Below are 16,719 nucleotides of genomic sequence, written 5' to 3'. Positions count from 1 at the left end.
AGGAATGCCTTTCACACCTGGAGAGCCTGGCAAACCCTGAAAGAAATAACATTTAGAGTGTTTATTTGTTGTTAAGGGGACTGAAAATGGTGTTTTAAAACATCTTTATCATGTTAAAATATTTCTAGTCCTTTTACTTTAAAATCAAAGCACTTTTATCCAATAACAGACCAAGCCTGAATTCTTTCTGTTTACAAAGTAACAGATAAGGAGTATCATTCGTCCTTCATAAATTGGCAAAAAGAGCATAGAAGAAGTGAGGAGTTGTAGATTTTTGTTGCTTAGACTAGAAAAAGATTCTCAGTCCCAGTATCCTGAGACTGGAGGTAGAGAGGTTAACAGATACTTCTCGTATACATTTCATCCCCTCCTCACTTCTGTACAACAGGTCACAGCAAGCATGCTTTGACTGAATTTTCTTCCAAACTTAATCATATTAAAGATTTACTTCCAGTTCTGTTTTAGTACAGCTCCTTCTCTATACCCTCATAGCAATTACTCTTGTAGCATAGTGTTTCAAAGAAGTTTCTACTTAGCTTTTGACAATTGGCGGTTTTCAAACTTACTCAGTTAATGCACAATTATTTCCTTCTAAAAGTGTCCAGAAAGCACTACTGATTCCCTGTAACTTCACAACAGGGGATACACTAGAAAACTGGACCCCTCACAGAAAGAAGTATGAGCGTGATGCATTCCAGATATTCTGAGGCAGCAGAATACCAAAAGGAGATGATTGTTCACCTAAGGTATGTTAAACTAGCAGGTCAGCAATTCCAGCTCACCATGGGATAGGTTTGGCCCTAGTCAATACCATACAGCTCTGAGAGGTCACACCATAATATCCACAGGGCCTTATATATGAGAAACCCTGAAAGAATTGTGTATTGTCCATGAACATTTTGTAAGAGCAAGTTCCTCACTATGGTACCATGAGCCTTTGTGTGAAAGTTTTGGGTACACACAGCAGAATTTCCCCTTATATGACACACACTCTTCCTGGGCCTATTGCTCCGGTTTTCACATAAATTACTCCAACATCAGCATCAAACTAACCTGTATATAGCCTTTCTGTGGTTTGAACTGAGCCTATCTTTCAAAAGTAAAATACCAGATACTTACGGGCAGTCCTTGAAGTCCTGCATCACCTGGAGCTCCAGGTTTTCCTGGTTCACCCTGAAAAACATTTTAAGCTGTAATAGATGCAAATCAAACAAAAGGGGAAAATTTATTTCTGGAACAGAGAGCTGGAATACCCTTGCATCTGTAGGATGGGAAAGTTCATTCAATTGCCCTAATAATGTGCATAAATACACGGGCAGCAGCACAACAAAAAGCCAAAGTGAGTGAACTTATCTAGGGCACTACCAAAGCTCAGATATATGCCAACTCTGTCTTACTTTTGCTCCAGGCATTCCAGGGATCCCTTCCCGGCCATCGACTCCTGGCAAGCCCTTGAAAGAACAAACAAACAACCAATAAAAAAATGAACTGGTTGCTGGAGAGATATTGCCTTAGCACTATGATATACAAATTATCAAGGCAAATGAAAAAAATGAAATATACATACAGACTCTCCTTTAGGCCCAGGGAGACCATTTATTCCTCTTGTACCTTGAGGGCCCTATGAAGAAAAAGAATTTTGAAAAAAGAAAATAAACACATCGAAGTGACAGATGCAAAGAATGTCACTACATACTCATTCACATATGCATTACTTCAAGAGTACCGATTATGCTGTATGCTTATACACCATAAGTAACCAATGTTGGCAAGTCAACATGAGCTGAAATTTGTCTGTGCTCACCTTTTCTCCCTTTGGACCTGTTTCTCCCAGTGGACCTCTCTGTCCTTGATCCCCCTAAAATAAAATATTTTTTTTTAAATAAGATTATTTTAGCTATAAAATCAGAATAAACTTACTTGCATTTATTACCTAAATCCTCCAGTAAATCAAAAACATTACAATTCACACATGGTTAAAACAGTTTTTTAAAAACTGCAGCTAACAGCTACCTGTCCTGTATAGGCTTTGGTCTAATGAATGAATATTTTCCAGTTTAAAACCTGAAAAACTCTAAGCCACCCTAATGCACAGTAGCATTCAAAATGAAGAGGTAGCAATAACACAAGAAGAGGTTAAAATGTGTTCATCTACGCTATAATTCCTTGGGAACAGTAAGAGATTCTGGATTTGACATCACTGTCATATCATTTATTCACCTGTGGGGAATCAATGGAATTGGAAAAATCAGAGGCTTTTCTGATTTACAGCCACAAAGTTTCAGGACTTAGTGTCTAACTGGGTAAACCATGGGAAGTGTTTGGCTAATGCACACTCTACTTACAGGTGCACCAGGAAGACCTTGGGGACCAGGCTCACCATCAAGTCCACGAGCTCCCTACAAATCAAGCAGATAACACAAGGCATTAAAATGAATCATGGAAACACTAATGACTTACGTTCCCTCCTGGTTTGCTGTGAGCTGCAAATTCTCTAGCTGGGGTTTTTTAATAGCTCTAATTTTGGGGGGTGAGGAGTGCAGGCGGGGAAGAAAGAAAGAAGAAAAGAGGAATTTTGGCAAACTTTTTTTTGCTTTTTTTTTTTGGTGGAGTTATGAAAGCAAATATTTTGTAACTATGGAAACTTGTTATTCAAAAATTGATATCAAGTTCACTCTCTAAAAAAAAATTGTATCAGACAGCGAGGAGGTAGACCTTATCACGCTGCTTTGGAAAATGTGTCTTTGTCTTTCTTAATAACTCTATATCCTTCACCGCATAATAGAATAGCATCAAAATGTGAACAGAAATCAACAAGTGCAAGAGTAACACTGTGGAGGTAAGCAATGGTCAGTGGGCAGAAAAGAGACTTTTGCCTTCCACGAGGATGTCTCAGGAACTCAGACATAGTGATGCTGGAAACATGATGGTCTATTTTTATCATGTTTCAAGGAAACAATGCAACAGCTACCCTGTAAGTAATTTAAAATTGAGAGAAAAAGTTTTCAAAAAGATTTACAAAGAACTCCTTTGTCAAACAGATATAGTAAATATTTCAAGTAGACAAAAGAGCACAAGAACACAGGCGAATAATTAAGAAGAATTAGAAGATAAAGGGAAGGCCAGAAAAGCAAGGTAAGATTGTAAAAGCTTTGCAAATGTGTCCAAACATTAGGAGTGATCACTCATGAGAAGATTCATAATCAGGATAAATTTGATGTTGTTTCTGAACACAAATGATCACAGAATAAGTTTTCCGTGATTTCATTTCTAGAAGAGGAGACAATGGCATGATTGCTACACTTTGCTCCTTCTAGAAAATTTTACCATATATATTTACCAAGATCATAAGAATAGAAATGTAATAGCCAGTCTCAAAATAACAGTTAGAAACCCTTTGATGGAAATTCACCCAGCAAAGTCAGAGCTCATCTAAACATGAATCCCACCGGCAACAATTTCAGACACAGAAGATGCAAGAGATAGAAAGAATGGAGAAAGATAAAACTCTCATGAAAAAAAATCGCACCAAAAACTGGGACAGAGGAAGTAAAAAGGTTTGGGAAGATGTAAATAACAGAAGAGACTATTTAATAAAGTTTAGCTTTCAATAAAACATGCTGTAGTTTATAACTTGCTATCTTGCTTACTATGTTCTTGCACACATGTGAAACTACTATAAATCCAAGGTTCAGAGTAAATGGTGTGAAGAATACGTGTACTTCATTAATCAGGACCAAGCTGCCTTTCTTCCTAACCAGAAGTACAACTGGCATGAGACAGAAAATGAAGGGGGGGAAAAGGAGAAATTTAAATCAGCTTTAAAACCTTCAGGGGTGTATATTTTTTTATCCAGGCCGTTTTATGGAAAGAAAGTTTAATACTCACCTTGGTGCCTTTAGGTCCCAATATACCAGTTATACCTCTGACACCTAGGATGCCCTAAAAATGAAAAGTATTTTCAAATTATGCTTAAATCTTTTCATCAGAACTACCCTACTTTTCAGACGGAAGACTCAAGAGTTCTACATGCTTTCTTTATGCTTATTTTACTATTTTCTTAGTATAAAAGGCGAAATCCAGCTACTTGTGTATTAGAATTTTTAATTGGTAATTCAAATTGGTAATTTTTAATATGGTAATTTTGTATTTTACTAATTTAAGACTTTGTAAAAGAGTAACAAAGCTATCAGGTTGAATTATACAAATACGCCTTAAGGACTGAAAAAACCCACTGATTTCTCTTCTTGATTACTACTGAGTTGAAACATTCTCCCTGTGCAGCCAGTGTGAGAGAAATACACGAAGGTCAGATTCACAGAAGTGCTAAGTTGTCTTAAGCGGCGTGTAACAGAGGCAGGAGAAAGGTACCGTGAAACTTTATAGAACCCTAGAAGTAGACAAAATTGGACAAGGTTTCTGAGAATATAAGCGCTAAGTATATATGCCCGCCACACCTGAGAGGCTGGACTGAGTAGACAACCTAGTGCAGCAGAATGTATTATAATTATCATCACTTCCCTTTGAAATACAATCTCTTGGGAAATTGACCTTCAATCTTTTTCCTCTTCCTGAGAGACTGAAAATACATGGCATATCTCCTCTCTGCAGAGAGACCAAACCCTCAGCCATAATGTTTGTCCTGCAGCAAGAATGCACTGCAGTTGGGCAATGAAACAGCTACAGGCACTTCAACACAGTGAAGGCAAATCTACCCCTTGACTAGACTCTAGATTGGCAATCATTTTGAAGGGCTAATGAAGTTAGAAGGAGTCTTGCGCAGAACTTTTAAAGCTTTGTCAGCCCAAAACATGAGAAAAATCATGATATGCAACAGTGACTAGAGCAGCCCAACAAGGGAGAGACCCATAGCCTAATCCTTGTTCCAAGATCAGAGATGGAGTTAGGTTCATTGCAGTACCCGCTACTTTCTAACAAATGCTACACCTCTCCCAGCAGTTGCTATCTTATGCAAGTCTTCTTGTCAATGCATCACCTAAAAGTTTTGGATTGCAGGTACAGCTGTGAAGAGTGGATTCTTAATCCCTCCTACGGATGTGAGCCTTGCATTTGTTTATGTAAGAAACATACAAGAAAACACAACAGTCCACAGCCTCTCCATCTGTGCCCCTAAAAGCAGTCTATCCTCTTTTCCATAGGTTGTCTGACATCACTTTCTACGTATTATGAATCCTATATTTTATTAAGTAACAATTATTTTTAGTTTGTAAGGTCATCAACTGGTGAAACAGTGAAATGAGTAAAGAATAAAAAAAAGAGGGGGGAGAGATGGAAAGGCAGTCTCTAATTTGTTTTAAATTCTACTGTGTTATTTCACAGTGATTGAAGAGCTTTACCAAACTGAGTTAAATGAATTGGCCCCTACAGGCCCTTCAGACAGCAGAAGCTTCTTCTTACACAATTACTTTCTCTTTACCAGGGCACCAGGAATAAATTTTTCAGCATCAAACATAAAAAGGATTATACCCTTTCCTTTACTTAGTCTGTGTTCTTTCTTTGTCTTTCTCTAGTCCTAATCTGGAGGTTTGTGTTGTTTTATGTTCATAGAGAATTCGATAATTCAGGATTTGGATGTCATGTGAATCAAGATAAATTCCTGTATAACATCACATCTGACACGAATGGCATTAAAGAAATACTTCACACCTAGGAAAAAAGTGTAACACCTCATCAGAAAATAAACTATATAAGTTAAATGTGTTATGCCTATGCCTATTTCTCTTATTTAGGACGACCCCTTTATTCCATTCCCTAATGCCTGCTCAGCTGTAGCACCCATAAGAACCTACAAAGAAACAGGCTGAGGAGGTATGTGGCAGAACAAAGAAGTCAAGTGAAGCAGGACAAGAAAATAATTCTAAAATCATGGATGAGATTGAAGTAAACTTCTTTGGCATGCAAGAAGACAACTTAAGAAAAGAATCAAATAATAATAAAAAAAATCTGTTCTTCCATGGCTGATACTTTATCCTCAAGCCTTAGCTAAGCCTGAATTTCACTGTTAACCACATTTTAAACAAACACTAGCTGTGCAAGGATGGAGTCAGAGTCATCAAAATAATACAAAGGAAGACCAACGGGGAAAAAAAAAAAAAACAAACAACTATTTGCCCAATCTAAGCACAACGCGGTATTTTGGACATGAAAGTTTTTTAAAATAAAGTTTCTCATAGTATTTTAGAGCTTTGTGTCAAGCAATAATATAGCATTTTGGAGGGACTTAAGTAATTCTACTGTCACTCACAGACAATATGGCAGAATAAAGAGAAATGGGTGTGGAGATTTTATATATCTGATATCTTACAATAAGAAGAAAAAAGGTATGTCATAATAAAACAAAAGAGTAATGCTATTTAAGAGAAAATACTTTACTGGAGGGCCTTGAGCTCCCACTTCACCAATGGGTCCTTGGTCCCCTTCTTCACCCTGGGAAAGCAAAAGGAATATATCTGTAGCTAATCCATACCATGCGTATTGCTCTCTCATTGCAGGTGGTACATGTACTATTTACTGTTTTCTGTCACAATATCCTGCTCAAAGGAAATCCAAATGAAGTCACACTACTTCCTCAGACATAGGCAGATAATCTTTATGTTCACATTCCATTCAACTATTAGTCAAAAGGGTAATTTCAAAGCAACCCCAGTATAAAGAAGTATAATGATATTTTACTTTTAATCTCTCATTCTTTTTTTTTTCTTGATGTTACTCTCTTCAGGTTTTCTTATTCTTTTAGACTAGAAGTGTGATGAAAGTATATTCATATATGTGAATGGGCTGAATATGGCAGTAGCTCTGCATCGCAATACCATACTGTGCTTCAGAATTTTTTGAAAAACAAAATGGTAAAATGCCATAACTGGTCAAACACCTGTTTAATTAGATGATAACCCTTGTCACACAATGACAGTGCACACTGGTATAATAACTACTTACTGCCAGTTTAATTTGCAAAAAGAGATTCTGGAGCATAACACAACTGCTCAACATCCACAGAAAAACACAGGCGAGCTGCTTCTAATAAATTAATATTCTTTTCAATATGCTTAGGAATACAGAGCAGGGTTTTTTTTTCAAAAACTTTTCTCTGACATTTTTCCTCCACCACTGAAGCACGGAACAAGGCAGTGCAAATCTCAACTTTTCTTACAAATATTTCAATATTAAACAAGGTTAATTCAAATGAAACCTCTTAAAAGAATTCACATTTCAGTCTTCGAGCTGAACAGGACTTGGCCTCTCCACTAAAGTTATAATCTTTCTTTGTCTTTGAACTTTTAGTGTGTACTTTCCTTCTCAAATACGTTTTCCCCTCTTACTCCACCTGTTATTACTCATCTAAGCCGCCAAAAATTTACTTGATAAATCCCCAAAATTCTTCAGCATTTAAATGTTTGAATTAATTTAAATTTTACTTCAATTATTGCCCTGAGATCCATAATAGTTAAACTAAATGATCAAAATAAAAAGCAAGAGGAGTATTACTTCTGCATCATAATAAATACAGAATGGTATGTTGCATCTCTTTATGCATTCTGGTAAAACAATTAATAGTTCTAATTAAATATAAAACTGTTTTTGAAGAAGAGGCTAAACCACTATTAGCTTGCTAAAAACAACAGCAATTTTTCCTCTTTTTTTTTTTTACCTTATAACCTTGTTTTCCTGGTTCACCAGACTCTCCTTTTGAACCTTTCTGTCCCTAAAAAACAAGTAAAAACCAAAACAGATAAATAATCAGAGATTATTCAAAATTAAAATAAATACTGTGTTTTGTGAAACAGACACAGACTCCTCTGAACTATCTTGCTGTTCTGTCTGCAGTCCTCATTCACTAGTGCTTCCTCACCTACCTCGTTAACACCACTTATTAAGTACCATGTTCAAAAAGACCTGCTCCTGGTTCTAACAAGGCTGTATTTCTAGGCAGGTTAGTATTCCTTCTTACTTTACCCCATAACAACTTCCTCAGGCCAGAGTAAAAAAAAAAAAAATCTTAGCTAAGATAAGACTCAAAAAGTGTTCATTGCAATTTAGGATGTTATAGATCTTCCATGAAGAGAGAAAGAAGGGAAAAAGGCTAAGGATACGGTGGAATATTTAGAGTTTCTGGAGTCAGACTACAAATGATCCAGAAAGTCACTGCAGCAATCCTTCATGCACTCTGATCCTTTCAGGATCGCACATAAAATTTACCCTGAAGATTACAGCAGCAGTAAGAGATTTCAAAAAGAGGTTATTTTGGCATTCAAGAGTTGACTAAGCACCCGCCGCATTAATGCAATGGTTTTTGAAATTAACAGTGAGTGAACTGCCCTTTTGTCAAGCCAGAAATTACCCTTTCTAGTGCTTTGAGACAGTATCTCTGTAAGGAATGCTTGAACAAAGTGATTCTCTTACCTTCATTCCCATTAAGCCAGCATGTCCTGGTCGGCCAGGTGGACAAGCATTGGGACACTGGAAAAGGATCCACATAGTTACTATCACATAGATTGAATAAGATTGCCTGAGATTATTTTAAAAAAACCAAACCCATCAACAACTATCTTACCAGCGGGTCACCATCTTGCAGGCCAATTGTTCCCTAAATTAAATGAAATTAATCAAAGTCAGTAAAAGAGAAATAACCAGACCTGACTCATTGGACAACAGAGTCGTTAGACAAAACAGTAAAAACTGGAATCAGAAGTATAATCAACCGAGGAATCTCCAACATGAAAAGCTCCTAAATTGTAGGATTTTATTGTAGGATTGCAGGTACCTGCAAAGCCCTGTCGTCTAACTTAGATTGAATTTTCTGAAAAATAAAATATTTCTTTCGGTTTTTCAGCTACCTAAAACATACTTTTTTCCACTAAATGCAGTGTATCCAAACCCCATGAATTTCCAACAAAACCCAAGACAATTGCCATAATAACTCTTACTTTTCTAGCTTACTATGATTCAGCAAACGATTCAGATCTTTACTGAGAAAACAGTATTCCCACAACACAAGTACTGGTAGACAAGTGTGATGTCTGGCAGTATAGAATTGCAATAAACTAGAGATCAGTGTACAATGAGATAGACTCAGTGGGGGGATGGCCTTTCTTCATATTAAATCAAATACCTCATGGAAGCTAACAGAAGGCTTATGAGGCATAACAGGGAGAAATATGATTTTACAGCAACAGCTGAATTCTCTAAAGCCCAGTGGGAGGGAGCACACTGCTTCAGAGAGAAGCAAAGGGGAGTTTAAGGAATTAGCTGGTCTTCTTTTATACAGAAGGATTTTTAAAAGCCGAGGGTATGTTTGGGTCCATAATGTCATGAGCTGGAGTAGGATTGTGGCACTTCAGAAATCTAGAAAGGACAAAACTGTCAAGGACTAGAAGCATACACCATTGTTGAGAATTCATTTTTACTTGTTTCCTAAATACTCTCCTCCACTTTACTATTCATACTTTTTAAAATACTTCTGCCTATTTTGGGGCAGCTTTCAGCAAAACAAGAAACATGGCATAGATGAAGCATATTGTGGCAGGCTCTGTCCAGCAGAGGAATGGTACAGCTTTTAAAAAGACGTTAGCACGACACAAGTTTCCCAGCAGTCTACATTTCACAGCATCCAGCCTCTGATATGTCTGTGAAACACTCTGTTTTAACTCTCTGAGCAGGTAAAGAGGAACAAGACTGAGAAATTACACACACCCCTCCCCCCAAGATGCTTGGAGAAGATAACCATTGCCCTAGAGAGGTAAAGCACTGGTGTAAAGCTTTCTTCTGTCCCTTGCAGGTAGCAGGGCTTGTGACCCAAGTGCAGGACCTAGCACTTGGCCTTGCTGAACATCATACCATTGGCATAGGTCCATTGATCCAGCGTGTCCAGATCCTGCTGTAGAGCCTCCCTACCCTCAAGCAGATCAACATTCCCACCTAACTTAGTGTCATCTACAAACTTAGTGAGGGTGCACTCAATTCCTCATACAGATCATTGATAAAGATGTTAAAGAGAACAGGCCCCAATACTGAACCCAGGTGTTACAGAGTTTGCATTTCAAGTATCTTTTGTAACTGTAAAGCCTAGAAAGTTGCTTTCTAAATGGAATACCAAATGTTGATATGATTAAATGAGTTGTATCTCAGGCTTTGAACACAAGCCTCTAGACATTAAGAATTAATATAGCCTGCTGAAATCCTGAAGTCAGTATTCAGCTGTAGGACTTGAGGAGAAGTTTTGTTCAAGCACCAACAGTACATAATTCAGACATTAGCACATATTAAAGGCAATCACTTACCTGAGGACCTGGTGGACCTGGTGGGCCTGGTGGCCCTCTTTTTCCTGGATCTCCCTAAAAAAAGGGTAAAATAACTTTGTTGATTCATACTAATAATGACAACCAGCAGTTACATATTCGTACCACACAACAACAGTGAGAAATCAAGTAGTTACAGAAGGACAGGCTAGGTACCCAATTAAAAAGTCAACCCACAATATGACTCCCATAGTAGAATGGCAAAATCTATTTTTTAGTAGAATGGGAGACATACTGTAGAATAGGAGCCATAAAAAACCAATAAATTTTCAGCTGCTTTAGACAGCTGAAACTTCTGACCACAGGATCATCTGTGCACTCCTCTATCTTATATCTCCTAATTAAGTTCTGAATTAAAAGAATCCTGGTGACTGGCAAAACTGCCCAAAGCACATAGGGGAAAAATTCTGCTTTTTCAGAGCCTGAGATCAAGTTAGAATCTTTATCAAGTTAGAATCAAGTTAGAAACTTCTGTTTGCACAGTTTCGATGTGCAGTTTTTTCAGAAGTAAAGATGACACAGAAAGAAACTCTGCAAATTATTTTTTCTGAATGCTTTTAATTAAAATAAATCTAATATTCTGATAGAGACCACCTTTTAACTTAATAATGTCATTTCAATATTATTTTTGATATGTTATTAAATCATACATGAAGTGAACAACATGACTATAGAAAAATTATTCACTAATTCTCACAACACATGATCTATAGAGCCATAGGTTTAAAAACATTAAGAAGGAATATTTCTTTTCCACACAATGTGTCATTACATCGTGGGACTCATTATTAGAATGTGTTGTGGAGGCCTGTGATATAAATGGATTTAAAAAGGGACTGATTACATTAATGGAGGATAGGCTCACAGACAGCTTTTGAAAAAGGCAGCACAGATGCAATTTCTGGTTCAGGTAGTCTCTGAACAGCCAAGTGCCAGAATGTGGGACGGTATGACAGAAAAATGACATTTTACAAATAGCCTGTGCACTTCCCTTCCACAGGTATCCATTATTACCTTTGCTACAGACAGGACAGCAAGCTAGATGTTCTGAAACAACTCGGCGGTTTTTAATATTCTTTTTTATGTTCATTTATATGACTGAGCGCAACACATGGGGAGACTTATGCATTAAAAAGTAGGCTTCATTAAACAAAATTTTAATGCTATTTCAGGTTTCAAGTGAAAAAATAGCAATTTATTTCAATTTGCATTTCAGTCGTCCAGTATGAAGTCAAAAACCTGTGCTGAAACTGAGTGCACAGTTTAGCAGTAAGCTCAGTAGATGGAGCCACACTTAAAATGGGACTAAGAAGAAATACTGAATTGCCATGTCCACAGATATGCAAATGGAAAACAGAAATAGTGTGTGGACTTGTACCATAATGTATATGTGAGAAGACAAGAGCAAAGCTAAACCTCTACAGGGAATTTTAAGTTTTAGGTTTCCTGTATTTCTGACAGGTTTGCTTTCTGATTTTAGCTTTCCTTGAATAAGAGAAAAAGTAGAGTATGGAACACTATATGAAACATTTAATCCTAATCTAATGGGTGGCCCTGACGTGATACTATTCATTGTTCCTTATTTCTGATGAGCTTCAAACACTATCTTTCCTCTACCAGTAATAACTGTAGAGGAAAAAAAATAAGATTTCGAGTGCTGTCATGACCCACATAGTGTTTATATAGCACAGTAATGATTCTTTTTTTCTGTAAGTACCTTCTAGCAATTGAATGATCCTACATTTTTAGCAAACATAGTAGTACTTACAGGTGGACCAGCACGACCTACTTCCCCAGGAAGTCCTGCTGCACCAGCTGGGCCCTGTAACATCCAATAATATTTTTTAACCACAAAATACCTGTGTAACAATCATCTGAAGAGTAAGACCATGTAATTCTTTCAAATAAACTATGCTTTCAGACACCAGTATTCTTGCCCCACACACTAAAACCTAAGCTACTTCAGTAGCAGCTGAGGAAAGCATACATAACCTTCAGAGAACACCAGGATTACAACAGTCTCTTTTTTCACTTAATTACTTTTTATTACAGTATAATAGCTTTATTGAACATTTAAACAGATTCATTAAGTAGTATAGTTATTAACTGGAAAAATGATACTTACAGGTGGTCCAAGAAGCCCCTTGCCCTGTGAAATATAGAAAAGTTAAGAAGTGTGGGGAGGATTTCACACCTAAGTCAAGCATTTGCCAGGAACAGAGTATTTGAGATAAAAAGGTACAAAAAAACCCAGATTCTGCAAAATCGTAGAGTAAAATAAGATAATTGAAGATTGCCAGGATACATTCTGGGGAAGAAAGGGTGACAGAAACAAATGCTTTATATAAAACTTCAGATACTTCATATTATTTCTTTCAGTTACCCTGGAGTACTAACTTGGCCAACAAATTCCACTGGATAAGTTTGAAAAACAGTGATAATAATTTTAAACTAATTAACATTGTAGCATCTGACTTTGTTTGCACTGAGCATTTTAACAACTTAAGCAAGGGTTTTTTTGTGAGAAATGAAGTCTTCCCGTAACCATTCAGAGAACACTCCACTTGCAAAAGGCCACTGACTGAATTCCAAGCACTGCATAATTACACCTAAATACTCAATTAATTATGTAATTAGTATGCAGACTCATAATTGTGCTCACTATGTTTCTAGTAAACAAGGTCTCATGGATCAAACCAAAGACCTTCGAAGGCTAAACAGCCCCATTACTTCACGCCTGTAGTAAGTACTTCTCAAAAAAAGTCTCTGAATCTGAGAATTAGAACCACTACACTCCAGCACTACCACTTCTACCTTTATTTTTTTTATTAAATTTCATTACTCGAAGTTTAATCTCTCACTAAAGGCGAGATGATCAGTGTTGGCCATTTTGAGAAACTTCCACTAAGTGCTCTGTTTCTTCTGCTGCTTAAAGCCATTCATCAGAAGGAAAGCCTGTATAAATGGAATTTCCCCAAGAAATTTATTTTGAGTATTAATCTTTCCATGTGGATTCAGCATATGAGGTTAACAACCATGGAGCTACAAAAATCAAACACTAGGTTTCTCCCTAAAATGTGAGGTCTAAGGATTAATCTTAACCTTACCATTAACCTACAAGGCTAATGACACAAGGTGATTAAGTATATCCATCTTCACCTTTAAATAACTGAATTCTCATGTTGTCATTATAAATATTCCTGCAGATTCGCCTTTAAATACAAGGTCCAGTTGCTCATTAAGCAGAGGCAGAACATTCCAAAGACAATCCCTACTGAGGTTCACTGAAGCACTATCACCTTAAAAGTTAAAGTCTCCAGGCAAAAAAAATTGCCGAATAATTTGAACAATGGTCCAAAACCTCATTGGATTTATTGCTTTTACAGTCTTAAAATATGGTCAGAAAATACCTGAATCAGGTAAGTGCTGCTCTGAACAGAATCAGCATTCTACCTTGACAAATCAATCCAGTTTGCTGCTTTCCCATAGTAACATCTCCACTTCCAAGTTGAGATTAACCCTCTTTGTGTATATTTTATATACCCATTTTTTCCAAAGGTTCTTAAATTATTCATTCTCACATTAGTCTGTTAACTGTTTAAAATCATATGTGTTTTTCCCAAGTTTTTATTTCAGTTGACTGGTTGAAATTGTCTATTTCCAGTATATATCCAATATATTTCTAGTGTATATCTAGTATTTCAGTAACTGAGTTTTAATTCTCCATTTTTCTCTCTCCTTTACTAGTTCTTTTCACGTGCACTTTTTTCCATATCATCTGAGTAACATACCTGACAGAGTTAAGCTATCTCTTCATTCCAGCTACACATTTTAAAATGCACTGCAAACAACCCAGAAATTATTTCCCAAAACTTGACAGCAAAAAATGAAAATAAAAAAACAAACAAAAGAACTCAACCCCCTGACAGAAAATATAGGGCTTTCAGTTTACCTAGAGGCTACTCAGATCTGCTGCTTTCTACGACTAAATTAAAATCATATATTGAGTCTACAGAATGACCGCTCATTATAAAAGTATTACCTGTTTTCCAGATTTTCAGGTAGGAAACAGCATGCATAAAAGTTAATGCAAATGTCCACACAGAATGATTCATCTTAAGTTTGAACCTGTCTATAATGTAACATCTTCAAGAATAACATTATAATTTCCTCTCTGGACAAATATCAAAATGATTGTATAAAATAAATTTAGTGAAAGTTAATGGGAGAGGGTCAAAAATACAAAGATATAGTCAAAGGTACAGAATTTAACAGCAAGGAGTCTGATATCAGGATACAATGCTTTTCTATGTAATTCAAATACTTTCTCCAAAATGAATCTAGTTTTTAATTAAATTTTAATTCTGTGCAGCCCTATTACAATTTCATGAAGGTCATTTTGTTCCTCATTTTCCTTGAGGTTTCTCCTTGTTCCCTATATAATCTAAGTTTCTGCAAGCCATCATTCACTTCTTCAACCCTGTGAAATGCCTAAAATTCACAATTATATTCAGCCCCTAAATACGGACTTTAAATCCATCTGTATGCCAGCTGGGTCAGTATTCTTTCTCATATTTTGTCTTGTTTTCATAAGGAACAGCACAGTAAGACCCATACAGCATTCACACTTCAGTGATCCCGTTTAAATGGCATGGCATAGAGCTGACACAGGAATAGCTGTAGACTAATTTATGTAAATAAAACGTGGTCTCTTCTGTCTCTATGGCATATTCACAAAGAGATGGAAAACACACTCCTTTCTTTTCTACAGCATACAAATCAAATATGTCCTTTCAGTAATACACACTTTGATATGAAGACAAAAATGTTCTTTACTGTATTACTATAACATCTTTTGCATTCTTTGAAACCTTGGAAATAGTTTCTGGTTTTTCTTCACTACATTTAATGGTAAGAATCCTTCATATAGGTACTCAAGATCTAAAAAGCCTCTTAATATACTATATGCATTACTTACCGGCAGTCCACGAGCACCTGGCAGTCCTGGCTCACCCTTTAAAAGAATAAAATTTGAGTTTTTCAAGAGGCATTAGCAGAAAGTTTTGTAAACAGCACACACGAAAATGCTCTCACCTTTCAGAGGGTATAATTTAGTAGACATATTCTGCAGGTATTATTCACTTCATTAACTCTATGCTAGTTTCAGTGAAACTTGATAGAAAGGAAAGATTTTCTCAATATTAAAATGATCCAGCCTTAGGCCTTTCCCCATCCCACCCCAAAAAATAATTCCAACATGCTGGTGACTCTGACTTCTGATGTATATTTCATTTGTCTGATTGCTGATTAAGTCAGGTTTCACTGTTCCAGTTCCCACTGGAACTATATATAGTATGCAAGATGGAAAGAGCTTCACCATTACGGAAGACGCTCAACCTTAACCTCATCAGTGTAATGCCACCGTTCCTTGTTGTTGGCTGGGAGAATGGAACTTGCTTTGCACTGTGTGAAGAGGGCCCAGCAGGTTTGTATTCTATAGATGCTTTAATCTTGTAAGAAAGGCTGCAGCATCTCATCAGTTGCATAGAGACAAACAAAAATGTTGCTTACAAAAAAAAAATCCTGTAATTTCATGCATAATTTTGTTCTTACCTTCTGTCCTTTTGGTCCTGTGGCTCCATGTGAGCCATCAGGTCCTGTGAATCCCTTTGGAAGTAATGTATACAGTGTTAATACCAAGGTTATGTGTTTTTCTTAATCACAGCAGAAAACATTGTAAAAGTAGAATAAGGAAGCTATTAAATGAGATAAGTAACTGCAGGAGACTTACAATTCAAATGCTTATTTACATGTCCAGATAGAAATGCCCAAGTTCAAAGTACTAGCTTCTGGTGACAAACATCTCTGCCTGTGATATGTGTCCTTCAAAAATCACTCAGTTAAATCACAATTAAACTAGTCACTTGATCTCATATGTTCTTATTTTCTTTCAATGAGAGATTGATGAATTTAGTTCATGGCTCAGATAAAAACAACTGTCAGTGTTTTCCATTTCAAATAAACCATTCACTGACCAAAAAAAAAAATCAAACAAACAATCAATAAAAAAGTGACAAACAAAGCTGCAAGGCTAGATTTTGGGTTAGTATTTCAATCACACTCATCTATCTGGTTAAAATTAACAATTAAAATTAAAATACCGTCATGACATTACAACTATGAATTCTTTTGGAGTTCTTTTGTTTTCTTTTGTTTCCTAATTTTTAACCAGCTTCTATGACTTCAAAATTTCCAGATAGCCATAAGAAAAGCCTTGCTTTTACGCTTGTCCAATACTTTTCTTTTTTGGTACATTTACTTCCAGCAAGCCGATGTTCGCCCAAAGGGCTGTTTTCTCTGATATTTTGCTTTTGAAAGCTTACATGATAATTACAGGCAATTA

The 16,719-nt window shown here is 36.5% G+C and overlaps 1 protein-coding gene across 1 annotated transcript in view; it reads right to left on the bottom strand.

The window, feature by feature from the left end:
* Positions 1 to 15,983, bottom strand: part of COL9A1 (collagen, type IX, alpha 1) — a gene marked incomplete at its 5' end in the record, with an annotated part of 40,595 nt that extends 24,612 nt beyond the window's left edge. Inside the window, 16 exons of the mRNA XM_010142930.1 lie at positions 5 to 36; positions 1,120 to 1,173; positions 1,398 to 1,451; positions 1,568 to 1,621; positions 1,805 to 1,858; positions 2,346 to 2,399; positions 3,889 to 3,942; positions 6,394 to 6,447; positions 7,670 to 7,723; positions 8,422 to 8,478; positions 8,573 to 8,605; positions 10,299 to 10,352; positions 12,085 to 12,138; positions 12,442 to 12,465; positions 15,295 to 15,330; positions 15,930 to 15,983. Coding sequence (XP_010141232.1) covers positions 5 to 36; positions 1,120 to 1,173; positions 1,398 to 1,451; positions 1,568 to 1,621; positions 1,805 to 1,858; positions 2,346 to 2,399; positions 3,889 to 3,942; positions 6,394 to 6,447; positions 7,670 to 7,723; positions 8,422 to 8,478; positions 8,573 to 8,605; positions 10,299 to 10,352; positions 12,085 to 12,138; positions 12,442 to 12,465; positions 15,295 to 15,330; positions 15,930 to 15,983 — 776 coding nt within the window. The remainder of the gene's footprint in view (positions 1 to 4; positions 37 to 1,119; positions 1,174 to 1,397; positions 1,452 to 1,567; positions 1,622 to 1,804; positions 1,859 to 2,345; positions 2,400 to 3,888; positions 3,943 to 6,393; positions 6,448 to 7,669; positions 7,724 to 8,421; positions 8,479 to 8,572; positions 8,606 to 10,298; positions 10,353 to 12,084; positions 12,139 to 12,441; positions 12,466 to 15,294; positions 15,331 to 15,929) is intronic.
* Positions 15,984 to 16,719: the final 736 nt, after the last annotated feature.

The sequence above is a fragment of the Buceros rhinoceros genome, unplaced genomic scaffold, assembly GCF_000710305.1.
Source record: "Buceros rhinoceros silvestris isolate BGI_N320 unplaced genomic scaffold, ASM71030v1 scaffold17939, whole genome shotgun sequence".
Classification (NCBI taxonomy): Eukaryota; Metazoa; Chordata; class Aves; order Bucerotiformes; family Bucerotidae; genus Buceros; species Buceros rhinoceros.
The sequence above is the reverse complement of the archived record's forward strand: the minus strand, read 5'-3'. Positions and strand labels throughout refer to the sequence as shown.